The sequence below is a fragment of the Bombus pascuorum genome, chromosome 1 (assembly GCF_905332965.1).
Source record: "Bombus pascuorum chromosome 1, iyBomPasc1.1, whole genome shotgun sequence".
NCBI classification, from domain to species: Eukaryota; Metazoa; Arthropoda; class Insecta; order Hymenoptera; family Apidae; genus Bombus; species Bombus pascuorum.
In genome coordinates this window covers 1857617-1883865 of record NC_083488.1, presented here as the reverse complement: position 1 = coordinate 1883865, position 26249 = coordinate 1857617, and the positions used below count along the sequence as shown (strand labels likewise).

The following is a 26249-nucleotide window of genomic DNA, read 5'->3' as shown; positions in this document are numbered from 1 at the left end:
TGCTTTGTTAAAATTAATCAAATTTTCGGAATATAGAGATATATTAGAGATAGCGTATCACTGTAATCGTTGTTAACGTAACTTATAAATTAAATGAAAAACACGTTAGATCGAATATTATTCGAATAGAAGGTAGAAAATTATTTCAACTTTAGACGACCTTTTAAACTTTATTTATTGTACGCTCGCTTATGATTTCGCATATTTATTGATCATCTACCGATGTATAAATTGTCTACAAGACGAGAGTTCTTATTTATACGAATAATCCAATCGTTCTAACAGGATTAGAAGTTAAATTCTAGAAATATTTTATAGAGTGAAAAAAAAAAGAACTATGAATAATTCTTGAAACTCTCCAACATTGATTTTTATAAGAATCGAATAGAAGATAATCTAATGATCAATTAAATTATCGCACTTTCACACAAAGTCGTTTATCTAATCAATATTGTATCTCTTTATTAATCACTTCAGACCATCAATATTATATATATATATATATATATATATATATATGTATAATATACATATAATACATAGAATACTGTTAAAATCTAATTTGCTCTGAAATTTTTGTCCAGGCGCTAGATGGCTTCCTTTTTGTTGTAAATACGGAGGGACGAGTGGAGTACGTAACAGATAACATAACTCAGTACATAAATTACACGAAGGACGATGTGCTCGGCAAGGATATTTATAATATTATTCATCATGGAGACCACAACACCTTCATGCCGAGCTTGTCGCCTATACCATTAGGTTAGTACGTTTTTCAAATACAACCTCGTTCTCATTTTTTTTCATTTTAATTTCAGTTTCCGTTTTTTCTTGTCTTTTCTTTTATTTCGCTTTTTTTGTTTTTTTTCTTTTTTTTGTTTTTAACCAAAAGTGGAAGATACATAGAGATTAAGTTTTCTTTAGAGTAGAACGTGTTTCGTCCTCGACGAATACGCGACGAGTACACGATAAAACAATTATTTATGGTTGCTTTTCATATGCGTCAGGGATAGTTATGATAATGTAACTTTAGCATTTATTTACCGGGCGGTGTGCACGTGTACTTTTCAGTTTATCTTGCTTTGTTATGGAACTTCGGTAGCGGCGCATCGGAAAGATTTATCTTGTGTAATGGAAGGAGACAGCTTTGAAATTCTGTAGCGCAGCAGAAATGCGATGCCATCGACGGAGCGCGTTGCACTTCGACAAGTTTGCCTTTTCCTGCTAGCTGTCAGGACACGTGAAATTTTCTTCGCTCGATGCTTACGTTAGTTTACACACTTAAGCTATTTTTTACATCAAATGCATTGAACTTTTTGATGTTGGAATAAATTACATATTTTTAGCGAATTCTAGTTGAATTGCTTGATACCACGCTCTTTGAAAGTAATCACAGAAATATCTATAAAATATCCACTATATAAATATATATATATATTTTAATTATCATGTTCTTGTTTAATCGAATAAGATATTCTAAAGAAATAATCGTAACAAATGTTTCAACCTTTCAAACGAAATCCTCAATTTTTTAATTTTTCAAAACTTCTTGTCGCTTTAATTAAATTATATGCTACAAGTTTTATAGAAAATTAAACGCTCAAAAGAAAAATTTTAAAGAGAAATTTTGTCACATAAACGAGTGCAGCTGATTTCCATTATTCTCGTCATTTTCATAAGCAATAATTTACATTTTTAAATGTATTCGGCAAACCTTAAATTACGATTAACTTTTATCGTTATATTATTCACGTTTTTTATTTGCATAAAAGTCAAGTACAAATATTTCACAAAGGTTGAAGAATCTCTTCGTTCTTTTTTTCTTTTCATAAGAGTTACGATGATATATGAGATAACCGATTTGTCACATTTAAAGACAAGTTTCGTTTGTAATTCAGCCTGGATGAACGAGCAGCCGCCCCAAAGGAACCGTACCTTCACTTGCCGCTTCTTGGTGAAGCCTCCCGATGATAAAGAAGAGACTATGGAGGAGAAGCAGCAACGAGTATCAAAATACGAGACTATGCAAATCTGTTCAGCTCTTTTGCCAAATAATAGTGATCGTCTGGAGAGCGGTGACGTATCGTCTGAATCTTCAGACAACGGTCCTTGCGTTATGTGCGTGGCTCGCAGGATACCCCCAAACGAGAAGCCCATTGGTACGCCCATCGAACAGTTCACCGTTAAGTTGGACACTACGGGGAAGATTATCGCGGTTGATGTTATCTGGTTATCGTCTCCTTACTCTGAGTACCTAAGCAAGGTAAAGAGCATGCCAAAAATTTCTGATATATTTGCTTTGGAACTGGCTATTTCTTTTAAATGCTAGACATCATGTCTACGTTATTCTTCACGCTTACGAAGAAACGATTTTATAGTTATTTAATGTAGTTGAAGTCTTCTAATGAAGTTTGTTTCTCTTTGGAGTTGTTGTTATTCATTTGCAATTTTTTGAAAGTATGACAATCTTCTAAGATTCGTGGTATTAACGTTAATAAATTTCCTACCTCGTTTGTAAAGTAGTACATTGATTATAATTATTTGTAACGTTTTATTGCAGGAGTTAATTGGCACGACGATAAAGGACCTGTGCCACCCTCATGATCTCAGTAAGCTAACTGCACATTTGAACGATACGCTTCAAGTCGGTGAGAGTACCAGTGGCGTGTACCGACTACGCGTTAGTCCTGATAAGTTCCTTAATATTCAAACAAAGTCAAAGCTTTTCAAAGCAAATGTGATGAACACACTTGTTGCCGACTTCATTATGGCCACCAATACCATCATTGGGTAAGTTGAACGGTCTCACACGTATTCCCTTCTTATGTGTGACATACGTTTTAGTCGTAAAACATAGGCGCGATATATCTTCAAGACTAATTTTCTCAGATTAGTAGTTTTCGGATTGGTAGAATCGAATTAGTCATTGTCTTCATAAACGTTCTATCTTACAAATGTATTACTTTCGTAAACGGTTCTAAATTTCTTTTCTAAAATGTCACGTTTCATTAAATCTCCGTGAAATGAATATTTTAGATAACGATTAATCTGAGGTTGAATGTCTTATTATGTACATTGACTACCAAAGTATGAAAACCTAAAATCCAAAGCATCTGGAAAATGGAGTTAAAATGCGTACAGATTGTTTTTATTACTTGAACAGAACTAAATTCAATCTTGTAAGTTGGAATGCTATGGTATTCAGTGGTATCGAATTAAGAGTAGTTGTACAATTATCAAACATATAGGATTACGAGAAGATACCGAGAATAAACCAGTAGAATCTCGATTATTACAAATTACGAGGTCACGAATAATTCAAATACGACCAGCAAAAAATAACGATAAATAATTGTACGATCAGCCTATTTTCTATTAATCGATTGTTTGTTTAATCGTCGTATAATTAGACGGGTTAAAACTTTTCAGTAATCGACGTTCTGCTGGATAATTAAGTTAACTTACTAGTCCCTCATATCGCTTTACTACTGTTCTATTGGAATACAGAGGCAAGGGTGACTATATCTACACGGCATATTCTACCTATGAATTTCCCGCTGCGTTAGGTTTCCGCTAATATATTCTATTTGCCTAACTTCTCCGTGTTTATCTTATGGCTATTGCTTCAATAACATTCTCGGGCTAATTCGAAGGCAAAAGAGTCAGAAAAAAAAAGACGGATAAGAAAAAGAAGTACAGAAATTAAACGGAATTTGTTAGCACGTATTCCCACAAAATAACGCGATTCGTTTCAATTCGAAATTTATTATAGCTTTTTTTTCCAAAAGTTTTCTACAGACTTTTCGGTAGTGATCTTTTTTTTTAGGTTTTTATGAGAGTCTTGCATGTTTCGCAATACACGGGGTATTTTTTCTCGGTGTTGGAGATCTGGCCACTCTTGAAATTGAAAACAATTTATTCCCCTCTCCCATTGTGACGTTTTACGATTACGATTTCGTTTATCGCTTTTATATATCGCTTTCTAACACTTCGTTTGCTAACAACTACTATGTATCACACACGCTGGTCTTAATCGTTATCTCATCACTCACGAATCACTCTTCTTCGCAATGTTCGTCTCCACACAATCACATTCTTCATATATTGTCATCGGAGCGGGAATGGCAAAGGTTAGAAGTGATACGGTACAACGTTTATTGCTGAGATTGTGCAATTGAAAGTTTAAACAACTTCTCACACGATCCTTGCCATTTCATTCTCGATTTACGAATTTCGTGACGTTTTATATTTGTCGGGGTAAACGGTGATTGCAAGACATTCGCGATTAGTTGAACTTATTGCTTCTTCGGTTGAGAAAATTCTATTTAAATTATTAAAAAGAAACAACGAAAGAATTTTATTAATTTTATTCGACGAAGAGAGCGTAGAATATGAAATTGAAAGAAAGAAAGAGATTGGAAAGTCGAAGATTCGTAATTTCTTACTTATTATCGTATTACTTGGTAGTTTAGTTTCATCGAGAAAGATTATGGAAGTTGGTAAAGAGTTTTGCGCTCACCTAACGCGTTCAGGCTGCAAGTAGTTAGCGAAAGTAAGATTTACGATTATCATGGTAGAATGCGGCAAGTCTTACTTACGCTTATGCAACTTAAATTAGGGTATCAAGGTGTAGCACGATTGATGCTGAAGGTTTCTCGGTAAACAGTGCGCGTGACGCGAAGAACATCATTTTTACACACTTAAAATCCTCTGCTCGAGTGCTATTTAACAACAATCGCTATCGGCTTAATACGATTTATCCATCGTTTCAGTCTTCTCATTCGAAGGGATAAAGCGCATATCTGTTGGTTCTCTTTGAATCGCATTGAGCGTGTTTGTTTCGGGAGCTTGAAACCGGTAAACGCAAGAGATATTACCTGGCCGAGCACTGTTCACCGCGTTCAACGCAAACCGTTACATAGTACATAGTAATGCTTAGTGTTAGACTAAACCGAAAAAAAAGTGTTTTTTATGGTAACTGCCAAATACATGTGTTGTTTTGTTTCTTGTCCATGATAGGGACAATGACTTAACGCCTATCGAGGGTGGTCAGCTTTCCAACAACAAAGTGTGCTCTGGACACTCTAGTAACCGTTGTGCGAATAATAGTAATAATAATAATGGTAACAATAACAATAACGTGGGTGGCCCGCTGATGTCCGTGGCGCATCTAAACGGTCAAGTGAGTGGTATCAGTAGTCGGGGGTTGGCGGGTACGTCGTCGCACACCGGTACCGCCGCGACATCGTCAAACTCGATAGTGTTTAGCGCGGCCGAGTCTTGCAACCCCCTGCCATCGCTGAGTACCAGTAATCCGTTCAACCACTTTTCGGGGAACATGGACTTGGAATTCGAGCTCTTCCCCAGTTCCACATGGGACTTGGATAGTAACAGCGGGTGGGCAGATAGGCCCGAATCGAGAGCGAGCGGGCCACCAAATTCACGACCATCTTCCCAGCCAGCCCCGACATCTCCGAGTCCCCAGGGAACGTTCTCCTCTAACTCGGCGGTGGCGCCTCACTGCAGTCCCCTACGCGCGTTCAGCCCGACTTCAGGCAACGCAGCTCACACCTTCAGTAATTCGTTCCCCTTCAGTCCGCTTCAGGAATCACAGACGTCCTCCTTGACCAACAGCGCTACTAGTAGTGTTAGTGCCAACGGAGCCGCCGGATTGACGCCCAAGAGACAGGATGAAGGGAAGACCGGATGTTCGACGACCAACCAATCTGCCATGGAGGCGAGCAACGCGAGAAACAACGCGACCTCCGTCACTGGAACTGCGGCCGTTGCAGCCGCTGTCGCAGCCGCAGCCGCGGCTGGCCAAACTGGCTCCACCGGCACCGTTATCGAAACTCAGAACAGTGTTGTGTCCACCGAGTCTGGTAGACTAAGAAACTTGTTGACCAAGGGGGCTAGTGCTAGTGAGGACAGTCAGGACAATACGAATAACGATTCGGAGAGAGAAAATAAACATAGAATATTGAAGATCTTGTTGAATCAGCAAGATGAGGACGATTTTCATCCCGAGCATAATAATAAAGTGCGCACGAGTCCTAGCAACATGCCGAAACCGAGCATGGAGCATTCGAAATCTTCGCTTGGAAATAATATGCTGCTACAGGTAAACAAGCTGATCATTGGCATCCAGAAATTCCAACTGGTATCGGACTGGTGCCAATCGGACTGCTTTCAACTGCTTCGCATTATCTTCTTTTTCTTCTTTTTCCTTTTTGTTTTTAAATTCCTTATCGTTTCCCTAGCTTTTGTAGTGGACGTGATCAACCAATATATCTATTTTCTTTTATAAGTAGCAGTTCACTTCTTGCTAATTGCGTCATTAATGTATTAAATAGTATTAGCATATTGTCGACGGACGCTGTATTATATCTGTAATTTTATCAAAATGTTATAGTATAAGGGGTGGGAGCTATTGGTTGATCGCAATATTCTATTATATAGTAATTGTACTTTGCTTTGTATAACTATTTTATTTCGTGTAATCTCTTCTTTTGAAGCTATTAAACGAAAAGAACGACGACGAGGATGAAGAGGCTCGCATTGGCTTAAAGAAGAGGAACGAACTTCTGCAACAGCTTCTGAAAGACCAAGATGACGAGAGAAAAGTACAAGAACAACAGGTAGGTAGCGATAAGCTTAGCCTCGATATAGTTTGATACTATGTAGATGTACGTACAAAATTATTCGATTTCATTCTATACAATATAATGATGTTTTAGTTCTCGTTTCTTTTCTATAGAGTCTTTTTACATAAAAAATGTTAAAGTTTAATATGGAAAAATTGACAATGTTGTGTCAGTTTGGTTAATAAAGAGTAATTCGAATAGTGTAAGTCACAAACTCGGGAAGAGGATTCTCTGTTGCGAAGTCTTGGATTTCGGAACACGACGCCATCGCCGTCTCAATCGAGCGACAATGTCGGACACGGTGTTTCCACTCAAGTCGGTCAGAAGAGACCTGGCGAAGATGGTGACGTGAACATAGCCGCGAAACGACCCATGGATGGATCGCATCAAGTGTCTTCTTCTGGCACGTCCACTAACGCGACCAGCAAGCTCTGGGAGAGGAACAAGATGTTGGCTTCGTTGTTGGCCAAACAACCTCCTCAGCCAACCACTATCCCACCAATACCTGCATCTGTGATATCGGCTACCCCGCAGGTAATTAAATATTTAATTATTTCCTAATTTTGCGAAGTGTTAGTTTTCTGATTATACTGATCGTGATAATTTTAATGTAGGTTCGAAAGAATGAATTTTTTATTATACATTATTATATAATTTACTCAGTAATATAGTTACCTATCTAGAAAATGATCCAATCCTGATATTAATTCGCCAATATTTTCAAACTTCTCCATTTCACAAAATTTTTATAAGAGATTCTATCGTGCATCTTAATTTAGATTTAATCTTTGCGATGATAGCGTTGAATAGTATGTACTTCCTTTTCTAAAAGTTGGAACAGTCAGTCCTTTTACTTTTTAAGTCTCAACGATTGAAATTGAACAAGACGCTTAAATAATTTATTGATATTCTCGTCTCTTATGTAAGGACAAGCTGCTTCGCATAGGGTTAAAATCCCAACAGCAACAGCAGCAGTCGCAACAATCGCAATCCCAGCCACAACAACAGCAGCAGCAACAACAACAACAGCAGCAGCAACAACAACAACAACAACAACAGCAGCAACAACAACAGCAACAGCAGCAGCAGCAGCCTTGGACAGGTGGCAGCTTGCAGTCGGTTGGTGGCAATAATACGATTACGACTACCGCTACTTCCGCACGTACTCCTCTCCAAAGCCAGTCGAGACAACTACCTCGCCAAACAACCAATACCTACCTCACTCATATGCTAAGTCAGGTAATATTCAGTTTTTTATATTATAAAATTACTCAATCGTTTATTATACTCCTTTGTTAAAATATTGCTTTTTGTCTAATTACAGAATAATTGAATAAATAATTACGAGACTTGTTACCTGTTTATAGCAACAAAGACCTCAAATTGGTCAAATAGATTCGGAATTTACGGGCAGCGGGGAGTATCGGCAAACGAGCACCGATCCCAGTGGTTGGGATAACCAGTCATCAGATCCTGATCTTTCCGATATCTTAGATCAAGTTATCGAGTTCGTGCCGGATGAAGCTATCACAGGTATAATACAATTAATTATTACTGCCATTAAACGCATGAACCGTGTCTAATATATATTCGTCTTTCACTTCTTTATGTTTAATATATTTTAGATATACAACTGTATACCTTCGCTGTCACGGTATAATTATAAACCTTGTGATTTTGCTTTCTTTTAATGATGCTTCGTTCGAGAGATACTCGTTAGCAGTAAGCTAATACACTCACGAGGGTTATTTGTGCAATTTGTTCGCGTGTGACAGCGAAAGTAATTATCATTATAGATAATAATTTTTATTCAATAGATTCGTCTGCGATAGCAAATCTCCTAGATGCAATCGAAGCACCGCAAAACAACGCGTTGAACGAGAAGATGGCGATTAACGCGATACAGAAGTCGTTGATGTTATGCGAGACTGCCGTAAATCCAACGTCTTCCACCATAACAATTCCTGGCACGCCTCCAGCTTACTCTACAGCAGTAAGTTGATATCCTTTTCGCGCGTATTTTTATAACGGGTCTGCGATAATCGTAATATACGTTTAAATATACGCACGTATTACTTTTAACATCGACCGTACTGGTAGCTCTATCGATATTACTTGTCGCGTGTATTCGTTACACGGTATTACATGCTCGTAATAATTAATATTTATGAACGATATAATTTTAGTTGGGTACCACCCCTGTAACGACGAGTCATAGTTACCAGCCACCACCGATATATCAACAACAGTCAAGGATGAGGTTTAACACGCAACCGGGCGTCAGGCAGACGACCGCTCAATTCACGCAACAGCAGCAATTACAAATGCAACAGCAACGGACGAAAATGATACAACAACAACAACAGCAACAGTTGAAGCAGAGGTTGCTGCAGCAACAGCAGCAACAGCAGTTACTCATTCCTTCCAATGCTACAGCTACGGACCAAATTACTACCGGAATTCACAATATCGACAACCTTTTGAACAATACTGTTGCGCCAAATGTATCGTTACAGGTAATTACAGAGTTAGTCTGGAGTTATTACATAAAATCACAAACCTATTACACGCAATTGATAAATTATATTGTTCTCAGCGGTCGAGTGTTCCAGATTCACAAGTGTCTCCAGGTTATGGGGGATCCGTCCAGATGCCTTCCGGTCATCGACTTGCTCATTCGTATTCTCATCCTTCGACGTTACCACAACAGTAAGTTAATAATTAGTAAAATTAATAATTTTTCTGCAAGTATCTGACGTTCTTCGTTTGTTTCTAGCCCTATTGTAAACAGTAATTTTAACAGTGGTCAACAAGTGTCTGTGGCAGCGCGACTCTCGCCGCACTCTCCGGCTGGTATTTTGTCATTTTCCCACCCTCAGCCGTTGTCGCCACGGGTGACGCAAGTACGTTTCAAGAGTCATTTAATTAGACAAGGCGTCCTAAATGCCTGTTGCGTAGTTTCATTTGTATTTTTAAGTTTTGTTTTTATTTTATCGAGAGGTGCGCGCGCGCGTCGTTTCTTAGAATAATTTCCATTGTTTACTTCGTGTCCCGTTTATATAATTTACGTCTTTGTTTACGTGCGACACGAATATTTAATTTTTCTTTTACGTTTTGTGATTAAGGGCAACTATGGTAATACCCCGAGATTATTCACCGTTAACCAGGTGAGATCGCAGCAACAACCTACCGCGCAGCAGCAGTTGCAGCAACAGCAGAGATCGATGCCGTCGCCAGGGACTCCAGCATCTGCTCGACAGTCTCCGTTTCCTGCGGAAACCTTTCCCCCACCTACGTCCCCCACAGCCAGCCAATTTCCACCTGGCCCTAATCCTGGTGCTCCAAATCCTTCGACCCAATATCGGTTGCAACGGACCACTTCTACACCTTCAGCTACGACTCAGTTGCCAGGTAGGTTGATATTCTGTTCGCAATTCTTCTTCATTGACGGTGTAATTATATATTACGAATATTTATAACGAGACTTTTTTTCGTTCGTTGCTACTGATCACGCAGTGGTGCATTTATTACGTTTAAGTCGTGTATCTTCCATACATTCCATAGGTTGTGTGATATTTTTTTTTTTATGTGATCGTAATACGTAAAATTATACTGTTAGTGTTTACGAATTGTACATTTCAAGAAGAAAGTTTGTAGGTACTTTTTAATGCGTAATTGCAAATGTATATATTAACTTGAACCCGTATTCTGTGCAAGGCGTTGAAAGACTCTAAGACGGTGATCGCGTTGTGATTTCGTTCGTCGTGTCGGTATCGTCAAATATATTCAATACTCTATATTAGTGTGATTAATCTTAAGTATTAATGCGAATAAACATATATGATACGAGTACGAAACAGGTGTGATCTAAATATATGTATCTTGTCGACGCGTACGTAGGTAAGTATAAAACCGATTCCAATATGTGTTTCTCTGTTGTATGTTCAGAAACGGAACAAGTACGTTTAGATTAGATAGATATGTGTATAGATAGTTATTAGACATTTTTTTACATCAGTATTTTTCAACTTGTTCTAATTTTAGAAAGAAATAATATACATTTATTTTTTCGATATCATTTTCCATTGATTTTATATATATATATATATATATATATATATATATATATATATATGATACATCCAACATTCTCTTAAAACTTACAAACAATTTTTTCTAGTATGTCTCCGATATAACCAGCAATTTATGACTGCGAGAGAAAATATTTAAAAAAATTTAATCGAGTTTAAACATAATTCGATGATAATCCAAATAAAAGAGGAAATAGTGGATATAAAGTGTAGTAATATAAAGTAACATGCATTTAATATCCGTATTGTTACATAAGATTACATATTATAAAACGAAGAATACGAAGAACTTGATCAAAATTATATTATGTTAGACGTATTCCAATGTCAAAAGTGGAGCATGGAGGAAAGCTGGCTAGAAGCGCTATAAACGATTTTGCTATGAGATTACAAGAAGCAAGGAGATAGACAAGCTTGATGTTGCAGGTGGGGTAGGTTCGCCCCGGCACTACGGCGGAGTGAGTAAGGAACAACCTCTTCTTTCACCTAGTCATCCACATTCGGGTTGCAACCCGGCAACACCGACTCACAATCAACACAACGTAACGAATACCCAACAACACTTCTCCAACCAACAACATTCTTCTATGATATACCACACGACCGCCAATACTATCAACACAGCTGACATGCAGAACAATCAGTTCTGTTACGATCGGACGTCTGTTCCACTCTATTCGTCAGGGCCTGGGGACACGCAGGATGCCAGGTCTTTGCCTCCCGGTAATCCTGTCAATCACCAATTGGGTGGTAAGTCATGTGACCACTTAATGTCATGTGACCATCACTTCGTCATCATCACACCCCCTTCCGTATACGCCCTTCTTTGTATCTAAAATACCTCGTGTCACGAGATCGGCTACAAAGGCATGAGACATATTGTGTTCTTTTTTTTTTTTTTTTTTTTTTTTTTTTTTATTTCGTTGATACGTGGGAAAGCACATCATTCTCTATTCACCATCCACCCATCGATGTATCTACCTAAGCAACTGTAAATATGACGATCATATAAGCTGCAGCGTTTTTTCATGCGTTCAATGTACCCCTTCACTTTTTAGACGCCCTGTATATTTCCTCTTTTACGTCTCATATGGGAAGTGGTGCTTGCTGTGTGGCTAATCAGATGCCGTGAAATATCCTATGATTTGATTAGAATCAATCGGATCGTTTCATCTCGAATTCAACGACTGTTTTACTCTCATGCATTTCCATTTGCCTTTACTCATCAAGATCATCGAGACATCATCCTTGCTTGTTAGATTGCAATTGGAACGATAGAGTTATGCCTGTACCACTGTCGTTTAATAGCATTCCTATGATTCTTGAGATTCGAAGGATTCTTTGTCTTTTTCAATTTTCGCTACTTCCTGGTGTCTCGCTCAGTTTCGAGCTTTTTCAAGCGATCAGTGAAACAGACCATCGTCACAATTCTCTTTTCTGACGATCATTCCTGTCGTGTATCTCGTAAGAGATGTCAACGCAGAGTAGCGTACCCTATCGAAATAGCATTAAATGTTGCATGGTGCTTTTGTTTATAGTTTGAGAGCCGACTATTTTCGTAATCATACCAATGGAATGTATTCTTCGTTTACATTGTAGTATGGATTTACGAATTAAAGAACACTCTCATCCTGTCCTTTTTCTGTTTCTTCAGTTTCATTCGAAAGATACGTATACGTTACTTGAGAAGAAAATCGTGATTTGTAAATCACGAGCTTCACAGAAATTTAATTTCTGCAACTTACTTTATAGACATAAATATACTTACGCGTTAACTAATTTAATAATTGATTTTTATAATTCAAAAGATGCATAGAAAGAGAATATTTGTTAATCGTTCGACTTTGTAATAACAGAAAGATGCGAAGAGTTTATTTTGTACTTACTTGCTACTTATACTGCGTTAGAAGAAAATTCTATTCACTCGAGTCTAAAAAGATCAAAGATTAAATTTTCTAAAAGATGAAATATTCATACGAGTGACGTATTCGAATTTTTTCAAGATAACGTGATAAGGAAACAGCTACCATTGTATAACTGTAAACTAACTTCAACGATACCATGTTCTCATTAGATGATCCTTTCATTCTGTGAATAACAATCCATATGTGATCCTAACGACGCAAAATAGTTAGACTTTTCCATACCAAGGACTTTGTTAAATGTTTGTCTGTCGAAACACGTACATTTTGTAAAAACGTGACAAAATGCCTCGTGTCTCTGGGGTAAATCGATTCATCTGTACTTTACGAGAATCGTGATGTAACATAGTACATATTCATCCCCGTTTACGCGATACACTCCTTCTCACACTAATTTCAGCGATACAAATATAATGTTCGATTCTGCACTCTACTTCTTTTTAGCGATATAGAGACTACACTTTCCTGTGGTGATTGTAGACACTGATGTACTTATATGTAATGACATAGTAGATAAGTCAGTAGGAAAGACTACCCTTTGTATCATATCTTTTTAGGTACCTTTCGTATGGCTCGTATGCGTTAAAATCACCGTACTGTTTAAGGTGGACCGGAAACGGAAGCGGGCAAACCATGCGCAAGTTACGATATTCTGGTTGTTATCTAAAAAATGATAATCATAGTGAAAAAGACAGCTGATAAAAATATAGTAAAAATATAGCAAATGATAGAAACGGTAGTTCTAATATTTACATAAAATTGATTTAACAATCATTTCTAACGAATTATGGTTTAATTTGATTAAGATAGAATAGAATTTTTATGAAATAAATCTGTTAACCGGTGTTACGACTCCTGTTGCCTCATACAGCATTTCGAATCGTATTGTTTTGTTCATTATTCTGAAACATATATATGTTTTATTATTTTTATAAAAATTTCATTTTTTCCCTTTAAATACATAGAAGTAATTTGACATTTGGAATATTAATTTGGCACGATTAAATGAAAATGATTCTTTTGAAAAAAGATCAGAAAGAGCAATGGAAAGTAGCTCTTTGAGTGCTGATTTGCCCATTTCCGGTTCAGAACGTATTTACACTATGTATTTAGTGACTACCTCCGGCACTTCCGGACCACGTAAAGTAGCGTCACTATCACTTGCACCACATATATGAATTTTGTGTTACAACTAATATATTATCATATTAATATATTAAACATAATATTATCTTCCTATCGTAAGAGTGAATTTTTTGTATCAATGAAATTAGAAAAGAAAACAATGATAATATGTAAAAGCGAATTGCTTGCGAGTTTCCTCTGCTTTTTCTTTTTTTATTAAAAATTTAGTTTAGCGTTAAAAGTACTGTTCTCATGAATTTTCGACATTAGTTGAAATTCGAATGTAAAATTTCATTATCGTTTAGCCTATAAATTTTAATTAAGATTGTGAAAGTATTTCATTGTGGAAGCATACATTCAAGTGAATTAATTTTGCATATATCGGTGTAATTTATACTGACTTGAGAAATCATTATTCATAATTCTCGACTGTCTACATTTAATTTTGTATGCTTGTTATGTCATGCTGTTTCGTTTCTCTTCCGTTTATGTTCTTCATCGATCTTCGGTCCATTCGTGATTTTTATTCATGCGTATCAATTATTTTTATATGTTTGTAGCATTCGTTATATGTTGCGTTATTTTACAATTGGAGCATGATCAATGCAGACGATTCTTTCCTTTGCTTTGGTTCGATATAATCCATTTGGTTTTCAGTTCCGATCGATATTAACAAATTTTTCTATTCTATGATTTTAATTATTTCATTATTTACGAATATACCTACATATTAATGCATTATTAATTTTTATTTAACATTTTTTTATAGCCTTTTATAGTCTTATTGTTAGTCTTAAAGGTAATCTTTTAGGATTATAATCACATGTACCAATTGTTAATAGTACTACTACAAAATGTTAATATCATCGATAAACTTAAGCTTGTTTGATATATTTATCAAATTGCGCGCGAATGAAATGTACGAAAAACTAAAGCACTTGGTCGCTTTAATCATTCTCCAATTTCCACTGAACTTTCACCCGTACGGTACAATAAAAAAAAAAAAGTGTGAGTCCACGGTTTTCAGAACCGTACGTATATCTTAATAACGAAACTAAGAAGATATTACTAACAACGACGCATTCTCATGTACAGTACATCGAGCTTTTGTGATTAATCATTGTCACTAAACGCAGTGTTACTAAGCATCGTCGAGTATAATTTACCTTAAATGTTTTTCGAAGCTCTATTTTATACGTGTGATCTTAAAACAAAAACAAAAAAAAAAAAAAAAGAAAAAACAAAAAAGAAAAGAAAAGAAAGAGGAGAAGAAGACAGAAAAAAAAGGAAAACTCAAAGCTTTTTGTACGGCGCTCCTGTAGCGAACGAAGCTTCGTCTCCTAGCACTTTTATTTATTATTTTTTTTTCTCTTTTTACTATCTCTTCTTCCACCAACAAAATCCTTACGCTTGAAATATCATGATAAATATCCACGAAAGGATGGGCCAGGTATCGACATGTTTCAGAATAAGTCATTTTATTCGAACTTATATCAACGGAATATTGTAAATACCGCATTTTGTAATAAAGCAATCATCCTGTACCTTTGACTAACTTTTACGTTATTGCTTGCACAATAATACACGATCTATGAGTAACTACCTAAGATATAGTTAAGATTATAATTATTGAGTTGTCAGTTTACATGAGAAAAAGGAAAAGAAAAAGAGAGAAGATAAGACGAGATAAAAAGAAAAGGAAGATCGTGGTTCGTGTTTAGCGTGTCTATATTGAAAAATCTAACGAATCCTGTTTCGTTTTGTCACAGGAAATGCTAGCAGCACTTCGGAGTTCGTAAGGCAAGAACTGAGAGCGATCGTTGGCGCACGAACGCAACAACAGCAACAACAAAGGATACCTAACAATATTCAGAACAACCTTTCTGGTCAAGTATCTCAGGATGATCTCGAAGCACTCGGTCTGACGTTTGAAATGTCTTCTGCAGGTACGTCTGTCGGAAGAAGAGATACGTTTTCTCTTTCGAAAGTCGTGTGTTAGTCAAGAGGCTTAGTCGAACAGTTTGTAAAAAAGGAACGGAAAAGAAATTAGTCCTTCACCTAATTTCTTTTTCTTTCGGAAAAATTTTTTTTTTTTTTCGAAAACTGGGGGAATTATATTAATTGCTAACGATCTTCATTGGTTTCTCGATATATTAACAAAATTGATAAAATGTTGGATTTCGCGTTCCGCTTCGGAGAGTATATTCATTGATCTTTAATCGTTATAATTATTTCTGTACGTTGTAAATAGCGCGTGTAATGTGCTGGAAGCTGTGAAAAAGTATTACAGGGATCCTACATATATTCACATAAAGTTTCGCTTCATTTATATCACGTTTCATTCAATTACACTTTTTAACAACTTTCTTAATAGTCGTTCGTTTAATTTTTTCAAGTATTCCCGATATTGTTGTAAAAATCGAATAACTCGTTCTCGTATCATGTCTGTATTAATAGCTGCCATTAAATTAGTAATATCAGGAAAACGTATAGACATAATGCTAAAAATTGTAGGGGCAAAGAAATTACGATTCAGCAGTAAATGGTACCAATAGAACTGCTTTTTCGTCGAGAGTTTCGCGTTTAATTAACATTCTCTATCGTACTCAGTTTCTTCTTAATTATATTTTCTATAAATCTAATTTTTGTATTCCTAAACTTGAAAAAAGAATTTTCTCTGAAAATCCTCAACTGACGTTCATAAAATTTCGCTGTGTATAAATTCTCACGTAAAATTCTGTACGAAACAAAGAAATTGATCGCGTAATACTATCCGCGAGAATCTTTTCTGAAATCTATTCACGAACGAGTCGAAAAGTATATACACGACGATTCAACGCCGTACAAATTTCATCGGTTGTATCTATCATATCTCATCATCGGTATCACGATCGAGACGCGAATCTATCAATCGCTATCAGACAGTGGCTATACCGGTTTTCACTTTCGATACGATCGTCCCTTTCGACTAAACAAAGAATCGATTCTTTTCTTTCGTAAACGATCCGAATCGGGGAAAAATCGAACGATAGTTGTTTTATAGCTCGTGTCTGTCGTGTGCGCGAAGACAATACAGTTACGTGCCTATTACATATAAATATGTACAGGGTCGAAAGATGTGTCCGACACACGAACACGAATACGCCCGCTTCTTGTAAGAAAACGCATTATTTCTAATGAAAGACTGGTGGTAACGCCTACTGTTACAATGTCCTAACTAGGTGAGGCTGTGGTTAGCGATGGCCCTGCCAAGAGCTGGGCCATTGGGAGTGCCGGAAGTGCCCCCTCATCCTCCAGGGTAAGACCCTTCCGACAATTACTTTTACGTATACATTTATATATTTATTATATACATACATATATACTTATTTATTTATCTCTCTCTTTATACATACAATTTTTTTATTAATTTATTTCCCATTTGATTTTGTATGCTATGTCTTCCCTTCTTCGCTTGGCTTCAGAACTTATGTGCACGACATGTTTAACGAGTACTTTTTTTTTTTATTTCTCTACGCACTGAGCGTAAAACTTGTAGGGGGTATTTTAGCGCTCTCTTTTTGCATGTGTCACTTTGAACGTTATTTACATTTATTTACATATTTCACTGTAGTAGTCGTAAATACGTTCGTAACGTTAGGATAACGTCTGCATATTTGTATAGATCGTTGACGCGCTCACCAGCTACGCAGTATATAGCGAGATTTATCTTCTGCATCGCGAAACAGTATTTTTCAAGGTAGTCTTCGCGTCTCTACTTCTTTTCTTCTTTTTTTTCTTTTCAACTTGTTTTGACATTTTTACTTTCTACCAAAGTTCTGACGAAACGAGAGCGGATATCTTATCTTTCGTTCAACAGACTCTTTCTTTTCCACTGTTCGCGTACATACACGGTTATATCGACTTTGTACGATTGACAGTTGCGTGGACGTACAAAGGGTACATCGAGCCAGCTTGTTCGTCTTGTCAGACGGTGATCATCCGCGTTTTATAACTTCCTTTTTATACTTTCGTTTAATTATTCTTTATTCCGTTGTCCCTGTATCCAGAGATGCAGGGGTAATCGAGACATGCGTTAATTGGGTAATTAGAGGAAAATTGGTATTTCATATTTCTTTGTACGTACATTTCCGTTCCGCCTATACTTTAGTCAGAGTTGAATATCTGTCTGTAATATTTCAATCGAATTCAAACGAAATTATACTACGTGCTAGCGAACATTGAAAGTAGAAAAACATACGTTTGTTATTTGCCAAGAGTTCTTACAATTTTTAGTCATCTTATCGTAATCGATTGTATCTAATGACATAGATGTACACGTAAGAAACGAGGTTAATTAATTTTTAGATAGGAAAATAATAAGAATAACGAGCGACTAGTTACGCTAGCGAGATACCAAAAATTAAAAAGTATCTATGCAGAAGGGTTAATAAATTAGAATATCGATAGTTATGTCACGACGAGCCTGGTGTATCGTTTTCCTGTCCACGTTCAAAAGACAGCAAAATATCGCTTTATCCGCGTTATTCATTGGCGCATCTTGTTTCAAGTTTTACACTCAGTGACAATTTACGAGACTAGGAAATGCGACATTTACCTCTTTGCATAACTTTGTCAGTTTGACTAATATCTTCGTTGTAAAATGAGAGAATTAGTTCTGAGAAACAACTGGAAATTCTTCGGTCAAACGCGTTAACGTTTCTTACGATCAAACGTCGTAGAATTTCTATGCATAGAACTAATGTTTATTCTTCTAAATCGTATTAATTGCAAGTAACCACGCAAATATTTCTCGTATATTTGTTCGCGACTGACTAACGCAACGCAAAAATATGAAGATATCAAATTCAAATAATCGCTAAGATTCGTTTAATTCCCGACAGTGACGATATCTCTCCTTTTCAAAATTTTAGGGCTTTTGCAAATTTTCTTACGATCAAAGGAAACGTAAATTGTTTCATATTTTGGGGAAAGGAATGTTTTACAACTGTTTGAAAAATAAATTCATGTAACACAAAAATGTGCTATTGCATATATTTAGAATAATAATAGAATGTTTTATCGTCGTCATCGTTTTCAAAAATTGGGAACCTGGAATACTTTCACTTGATATCTTTATCTCATAGTAAGGACACGACTTAGAGCATATACAGGAGAAGAAAAGAAAAGAAAAGGAAAGAAAAAAGAAAGTTGTAAGCAAAAAAAGCAAATATTTTTTGAATGATCCTTTTTTCATAATTTATTTGACAAGTGATGTCTCTTTAGCCATAATACCATTTTCTATCAATTTATTATTCTGTTACGATTTCTAGAAAAAATGGGTTGATTTTTAATAATAATAAAAAAAAAATATCGTTATATAGAGGAAACTTTAGGAAAATGCTTTCAATTAAAATATTTGTCCAAACGAAACGAAATGCAAAAAAAGACGAGTAAAATAACATAAAGTAAAATAAATTGAACCAACAAAAAATATTTGTCGCATTGTATTTATGTATATGCCTGATGTGACATTTTTTTTTTCAAAGGCTGCTGTATCTTAGTTCGTTAAGAAAGAAAAGCTGTAGTTGTTTGTTTGTTGATGTTTCAAGCATAAATACGATGGGTGCTGAGACACGTTGTTTCCTCTTCATTCTACAGGGTGATGGTGCCGTAAGCTTTAGCTCATTCGAAGTAATCAATATTAATCACACTGCCATTGTTGTATCGTGTAACGTACATTTAGTATTGTAATGCTTTTTCACAGTGAGCCAAATGGATATCTAAACGCGTAGCTCCTTATTACATACCTACTATTTTTCTCTCATATGCTGATTGCTCTCGTTGCATGAAGCAAAACTATTCTCGCGGTAAGTTTTACGCCGAAAAATCGATGGAAACGCTGAACGGAGCCTCCGAAGGCCAATCGCGAATATTAATTTCCTCGATTAAATCGTTAATTAATGCGAAATAGTTGCGGTTCGTCGAATTTTCCTTCGAAATTTCGTTCCTGTTAATGGCAAATCATTCTGATGGCGTAGCCGTACATTAACGTGTTCAATACGACAGTAACATTAACGTAATTGTTGTGAAATTGCGCTACTGTAAATTTCAATTTCAACTTTGTTCGATGAAATGCGAAAAGTGCAGTGATAGAGGGGTTTTGAGGAAAAGTGGAATAAGTGTACTTCATCCGCAGATAAGATAAATAATTACTCGTAATATTTTTTTTATGAATTTCCAAGTCCTTATAATTAGCCACGTGTAGCAAGATATTGTTATCTTTGGACGAGCGTAAATTTTTGTACATAAATTTACCTATGCCTTCCACGAATTACGTTTTATCGCTTGCGACACTCTTCTTCCGAGCCTCTGAATTGTTATTTTTTCGCGCGTTTATAATTACGTCTGCAGAGTAAATTTTCAAATAAATTTCAAGCAGAGGATAAAATGAAAAAAAAGTTGAATAAATTCCTTGTCTTGATGTAACTTGTTGAAATCATTGTTGTATTCGTGGCGATAGAATTTTAACTATTCGTGTAGATTGCTTCTTAGCATAAATGATCTACTGCGAGTTGAACGCGTTAATACTATTCGATGATTGACAATTAACTTAAACATCGGTCTTATTGTGCTCGCGATCAAAGATCGATCAACCTATTCGTTTATCTGCGTTCCAATTGAAAGATCGGGTCTGCAGAAGCAAGTTTGGTAATCTTTCGACATTTTGCGATACCCTTAACGTAGCTTCTTTAACGTTTCGCAAAATAACTGCTTCTTATAAATAGAAAAAAAAAAAAAAAAAAAAAAAAAAAAAGAGAAAACGCCGTTTCTCTCTTTATTCTTTACGAACGTCGTTAATTCGCGCCCGGCCAAAGCGAATCTTTCTTCCTCTCCCTTGTTTATTTTTTATTTTATTTTACTTTTTTTTACGTTATTAAACTAGCGGCCTTTGGTGTGCATTGGATCTTTGGATGTGTAGCGAACATATGTGGCTTCAGTACAGTTTTCTTTTGAGTTTTGACTTTGCGTTTGCCTCCGCAGGAGCGTTTTAGAATTCAGAGACTACGTCGATCGATTCCATGTCGAGAATTTGTCGAGATTTTTCTTGTTTTTTTTTTTTTTTTTTTTTTTTTTTTTAAATTTATTTTATGCTTTTTAGAAGAAGCGAAGAGTTGGTGTGAGTACTCAAAAACTTCGAGATACGATATGATTTTTTATTTACTTTGATCAAAGTTAGAAACTTTTGATCCAAATTTGGAAATTTTCGGAAACGAGCGATAGCGTTGGAATCACTAACGATGGCGTTACTTCAATTTCTAAGGCAAAACAAGCGAATGTGTTTAAAATTTGTACTAAAAAGAAAAAAGTTGCTGGTTTAGTACGATTTGGCGGTAAATAAATTTATTGATTTTATACGAGTATTGTAGATTTTAGTTGGTATATAATAATAATGGTAAAAATTTTGAGTACTCGCAAACACTAAAACAGAAACGCATTAGTTTTGATATGTAGCGTCACGACCACGGGTTTTTATAAATATTCAGGATGTAGGTGCTTTTGGACAGATCACTTAATTTATTCTCCTTCTCTGTTATTATTACTTTGTTTCAGAATAATTTCATGCCAGTTAACTTACAATAGTTTTAATTATCAAATTTTGTATTACAGCTTTAAGAATTTTCAAAAATGTCTTTTACCGAGACGATTATACCTTTAGACGCTTGCTTTACTTGCAAAGGATTTACTGTTAAAACAATGTCTTTTTAACTTCAAAAGGTGTTCCATTATGCAACGCACATAATTTCATAGAAACAAATTTTCCCCAACGCAGAGTAAAATAACTATTTTACATCTTATATCCTACCATAGCACACGTAAAACGAGCTTGCATTGTGCAACAAGACTACATAACTCACATAATTCAATACGACGTCATTCTCATAATTTTCGTCACGTAGTACTCTGTCCAATTTTTTCTACATTCTGAATTGAACGACGGCAACCTTCTAAAGAAAAAAAAAAAAAAAAAAAGAAAAAAGAAAAAAATAAATAAAGTAAATAAAATAAAATAAAAATAAAAAAAGGAAAAGAAAGGACTGGTTGCCGGTATCTTGACTACCTTATTACAAAAGCCTGTAGAACGAAGAATATCGAACTAATCAAATGGAATTCATTTTGCAGACTTCTATGGAGGAAGTAGCTCGAGGTGATCCGAAGGTGAACCAGTCGTCCCTGTTACAGAAACTGTTGTCCGAGTGACTGCCGGCCAACGCTCTGCACAGTAAAGGGATCTATGTAATATACGTTTGAACGCGAAACCAGAGACAGGAAGAACGAGAAAAGGGAAAGAAGCAGTGTGAGAAGAGAGAATTACAAGAGAACGAGAGAAAAGAAATTGGATGGAAATCGATGATACATACACGCATGTACACCCTATACGTAATGGATACTAATTGTATTATATGTAAACGTTGCAACACACGAAGTCAGTATTCAGATACGTATCACCAAATACAATTTCGAAAGAAGAATTAAAGAAAAGAAATGTTAGACCGCTGCGCCGTGCTCTCCGTGGCCTCTTTGCGTTTCGAACAGTTCGAACTCGCGGAACAAGATGTCAGGGATCGTCGACCGAGTGCATCGACGTTAAACTCGCTCGAACTCCAAGGACGAAATGGTTTCCGTTTTTCGTTTGGCTGCGTCGAGATCTTTTCCACGATTCCACCAGGTCGTCCTTGACCTCGTTGATGTCGAGACGGATGATCTTAGTTTTCGTGAGGAATAACCGGCAAGGTGGATCAGTGTCGATGAACGATCGAACGAACAGCAATTGGTGGATCGAAATTTGTGAATCGAAACCGGAGAAAAGGTGTGAGAACATGGATCTCGCGATTCGACGATGTTAGGCGATGAGAGGAGGTTTGGTCGCGGGGAGCACGTGGCACGATAGCGCGATGTTCTTATTTTATATATATACATGGATATATAAAAAAGAAAGAAAGCCTTTCTCGAGGCAACCCAGCTTCGGACGATATTTGAGTATATATAAATAGATAAATATAAATAAATAAATATAGATATATATATATATATATATATGTATACATATACATATACATATATATGTGTATATATATATATATATATATACACATATGGTTACAAATATAATACCGACACGATGAACTGACGGCCGTGTAACTCTGTATCCAGGGTTGCTACGCATTGCCGTCAGTATTGTATTTGGTATCACTGAAAGAAACTACGTAGGTACCTCAAAGGTATACTTTATTATACCACTGGCTGTTGAACATAGAACTATTTATAGGTTTAATTATTGTACACAAGAGTGATGAAGTAAGAGTATGATAAAGAAGGCGGTGGAGAAGCTGAAAAAAAAAAAGAAAGCAAATAGAGCACTATTTCACGTATTCTCTTAATTTAACGATCCGTTTTGACTATTACATTTATGAATAATATATTTGTGATTGTAAGAATCCGCAACCAAAATGTGACAAAGAATACTTGTTGTTGTTAATATGATTATAACTATTATTATTATATAATAATTATTATTATTTTATTTTATTTTATTTTATTATTATTATTATTATTATTATTATTATTATTATTATTGACATCATGATTATTGCTATTACCAATATTCTTATTGCAATTACTATATTATTATAATATTAAGGATTATTATTATTATTATTATTATTATTATTATTATTATTTTATTATTATTATAATAATAATTATTATTATATCAATATTGATATTATTGAACACTTGGAATATGCATATTTCTATTCAATAGTAAGAGTACCTTTATATATACATATATATATATATTGTATAAATGTATATGTATATATATGTATAGGGATTTATATATCGTGTTATATATACATATGATTCGTTCGTTTATTTATATATAATCGGTATATAAATTTACGTATATTTATATATGTATGTATACGTGTGGAGAGGATGAAGAAAATGAAATGAAAAAAATGGAGATCGATCCTTCTATTTTGCATAGCTCGGTAATTCTCTTTCGAGTCTTTAGAGATGCACACTAAATTACTTCTCGAACGACATCCGTTGTTGCATTGATCGTAATTGAAAAGAAAGAAAAAATATGTCGAAGAGAAATTAAGAGAAACGAAAAAAGAAACAAAGGAAAAAAAGTGGAAAATACGTCTAATTCACGTTTATTGTATATATATATACACACGCCGCGCGACACAAAACAATCGGTGTGTATATATGTATATCATACATGCATATGAAAGAAATCTCACGCAAGTGTCTTATTTTTCCAGGATGTTCACCGATTATTAAACGAAAAGAAAGATTGAAAAACAGAGTTTAAAAAAAAGAAAAGAAAATGATAAGCGTAAAAAAACAGCGGAAGAAGTAAGTTGGAAGAAATTGCCACGAGGTAGACACTCGCGAGTCTTGGTGATAGCGTACTTCGTTTTTCACGGAAGTCGCTGTTCACCGTCGTGACCAGAAGTCTGCGCCAGAATGCGTTAACAGTTTGGTTTTTCTCTCACTTTTTTAATGCGAGGATAGTGTCCCCTAGCGTAGCTGTTTTAATGCGATATACATATATATATATATACAACATGTATTTTTTTAATCCAAATTGTTCGTCGTCGAGATTTTTTATTATTCCCCTCAGCATTCGTTCTTTTGTTAATATATTCTGTTTTCTTTAGGTTCGATTTTAAGGCACGTGTTCGTAGAACACGGTGCAAAGGTATGCGGGGAGATTGCGGGGGAGATCAAGTTTAACGCTATTGTTTGCTTGAGTGTCTCTTATGTTAGGCGTATAGATGAGAAATTCGTTTTTTTTTCTCCTGTTTTTTAGGAACAATTTTATCGAGCGTTAGTAGTTTTTAATGATTTTATTAATAAAAGGAATGTTACCGTTCTGGAGGTTACGTTTAGATCGTAAGAATCGATGATCGATGGGAAAAGCAAAATGTGGTAATCGAAGAAGGTAAAAGGACGTACTATTTAAACGAATATGGAAGAAGAATATGAAACCGTACATGTAAAAAGAAAAAGAGGTCTGTGTAGAAGAAAACAAAGAGAAACGATTTGGAAGGACGAAGATCGATATTTATACGAGTATAATTAATTGCTGTGATGACACTGGCCTGCTCATCTCTGTTGCACTTTCTTCCAATTATTCGGTCAGTTACAAAGAGTTGCGTAAAATAAAAAACAAAAGGACAAAAAAGAAAAAAAAATGAAGAAGAAAAGAAAGATATGAAAACCCTATAAAACACATTCGTGAGGTACTCTGAATATGTACACGTGCATACATAGACATGTATACTCGTTTCGTTAGTCGCGCGTCGCCGTTCACACAGCGGTTATTTTGTGTGTGTGTGTGTGTGTGTGTGTGTGGCGCACACGCGCGCCCACGTACGTGTGTATGTATGCCCGCGCGTGTGTGTATGTGTGTGCTTACGCCTGCGTGCGCGACGAAGAATGAATGGTATTTCACGGTGTGCGTGCGGCTCTGCGTGTTTTTTTCTCTTTGTGCGTGCGTGCGCTCGTAGGCATGCTTGTACGCGTGTGTGCGTAGTGAATTACGTCATATAGATAGATCATATGTGCTTTCTAATGATGAATAATTTTATAAATATAAATATAATATCGATCTCTCACGTGTACATTTATTTTGGAAATTCGCGCCTGGTCCGCGCGGGTTTGATCATTAAACTGTAATTAGTTTTCATGTGCTTTATTTTCCTTTGGATATCGCGTCTAGCGATATCTCTGATTATCCTTCTACAAAAAGAAAAAAAAAAAAAAAAAAAAACCATCCATCTGCTTTGACACTTTGAATCTTTCGGATCCATTCGATGGCTAAAGGTTCGAGTTGCACCTTCTCCATTCGACTCGATCACATCGATCGATTTTATGACTCGAGTAAATACAGCAATTTGAATAATTACTTAATACGTTTTATTACTTAAAATAACGATACATATAATATATAAATATAAAATTAGGGTAATCTTACTATTACACGCAATAGTTTCCTTCGTTATATTTATTTTTTACGATTTTCTATAATATGCATCAAGCATAAAATTGACATTACGCGATCATTATTATTCAATTCTCTCTATACCTACGTGACTTTTAAATAGCGATGCTACGATAGTAGTTGTAGTTCTTACGCATGACAAGTATCGCGCCGATTACCGCTTTTCATTTGAATTATTATTGTTTTTGGCACAATTTAAGTAAACGGAAAAGAAAACAGAGAAGATAATATTTTCTTAACGTGGCAGTTGAAGAGTCAAATTTTTATCTTACGAAATATCTATTTTATACTATTGATACACGTTAATAGGAAGATATGCTCTCTTTCGTGCACGCATCTTCGAATACCCGAGTTGACAGGAAAATTTTAATTACCTACCAATTGACAAAGTCAACTAATGTCAATCGAA

General features: G+C 35.7%; 1 protein-coding gene across 9 annotated transcripts in view; it reads left to right on the top strand.

Annotated features, from left to right (window-relative positions):
• LOC132916087 (nuclear receptor coactivator 2-like) overlaps positions 1–25525 on the top strand; it is a 129709-nt gene extending 104184 nt beyond the window's left edge. For 3 of the 9 annotated variants that reach the window (XM_060975858.1, XM_060975857.1, XM_060975859.1), the window contains 17 exons: positions 585–762; positions 1899–2263; positions 2561–2790; positions 5020–6121; positions 6516–6638; positions 6846–7178; positions 7572–7883; positions 8012–8177; positions 8462–8637; positions 8831–9160; positions 9241–9353; positions 9421–9547; positions 9770–10055; positions 11162–11485; positions 15552–15728; positions 17004–17080; positions 21946–25525. In XM_060975858.1, coding sequence (XP_060831841.1) covers positions 585–762; positions 1899–2263; positions 2561–2790; positions 5020–6121; positions 6516–6638; positions 6846–7178; positions 7572–7883; positions 8012–8177; positions 8462–8637; positions 8831–9160; positions 9241–9353; positions 9421–9547; positions 9770–10055; positions 11162–11485; positions 15552–15728; positions 17004–17080; positions 21946–22023 — 4497 coding nt within the window. In that variant the 3' untranslated portion in view covers positions 22024–25525. The remainder of the gene's footprint in view (positions 1–584; positions 763–1898; positions 2264–2560; positions 2791–5019; positions 6122–6515; positions 6639–6845; positions 7179–7571; positions 7884–8011; positions 8178–8461; positions 8638–8830; positions 9161–9240; positions 9354–9420; positions 9548–9769; positions 10056–11161; positions 11486–15551; positions 15729–17003; positions 17081–21945) is intronic. The other 6 variants (XM_060975861.1, XM_060975860.1, XM_060975865.1 and 3 more) reach the window with 6 other exon arrangements.
• Positions 25526–26249: the final 724 nt, after the last annotated feature.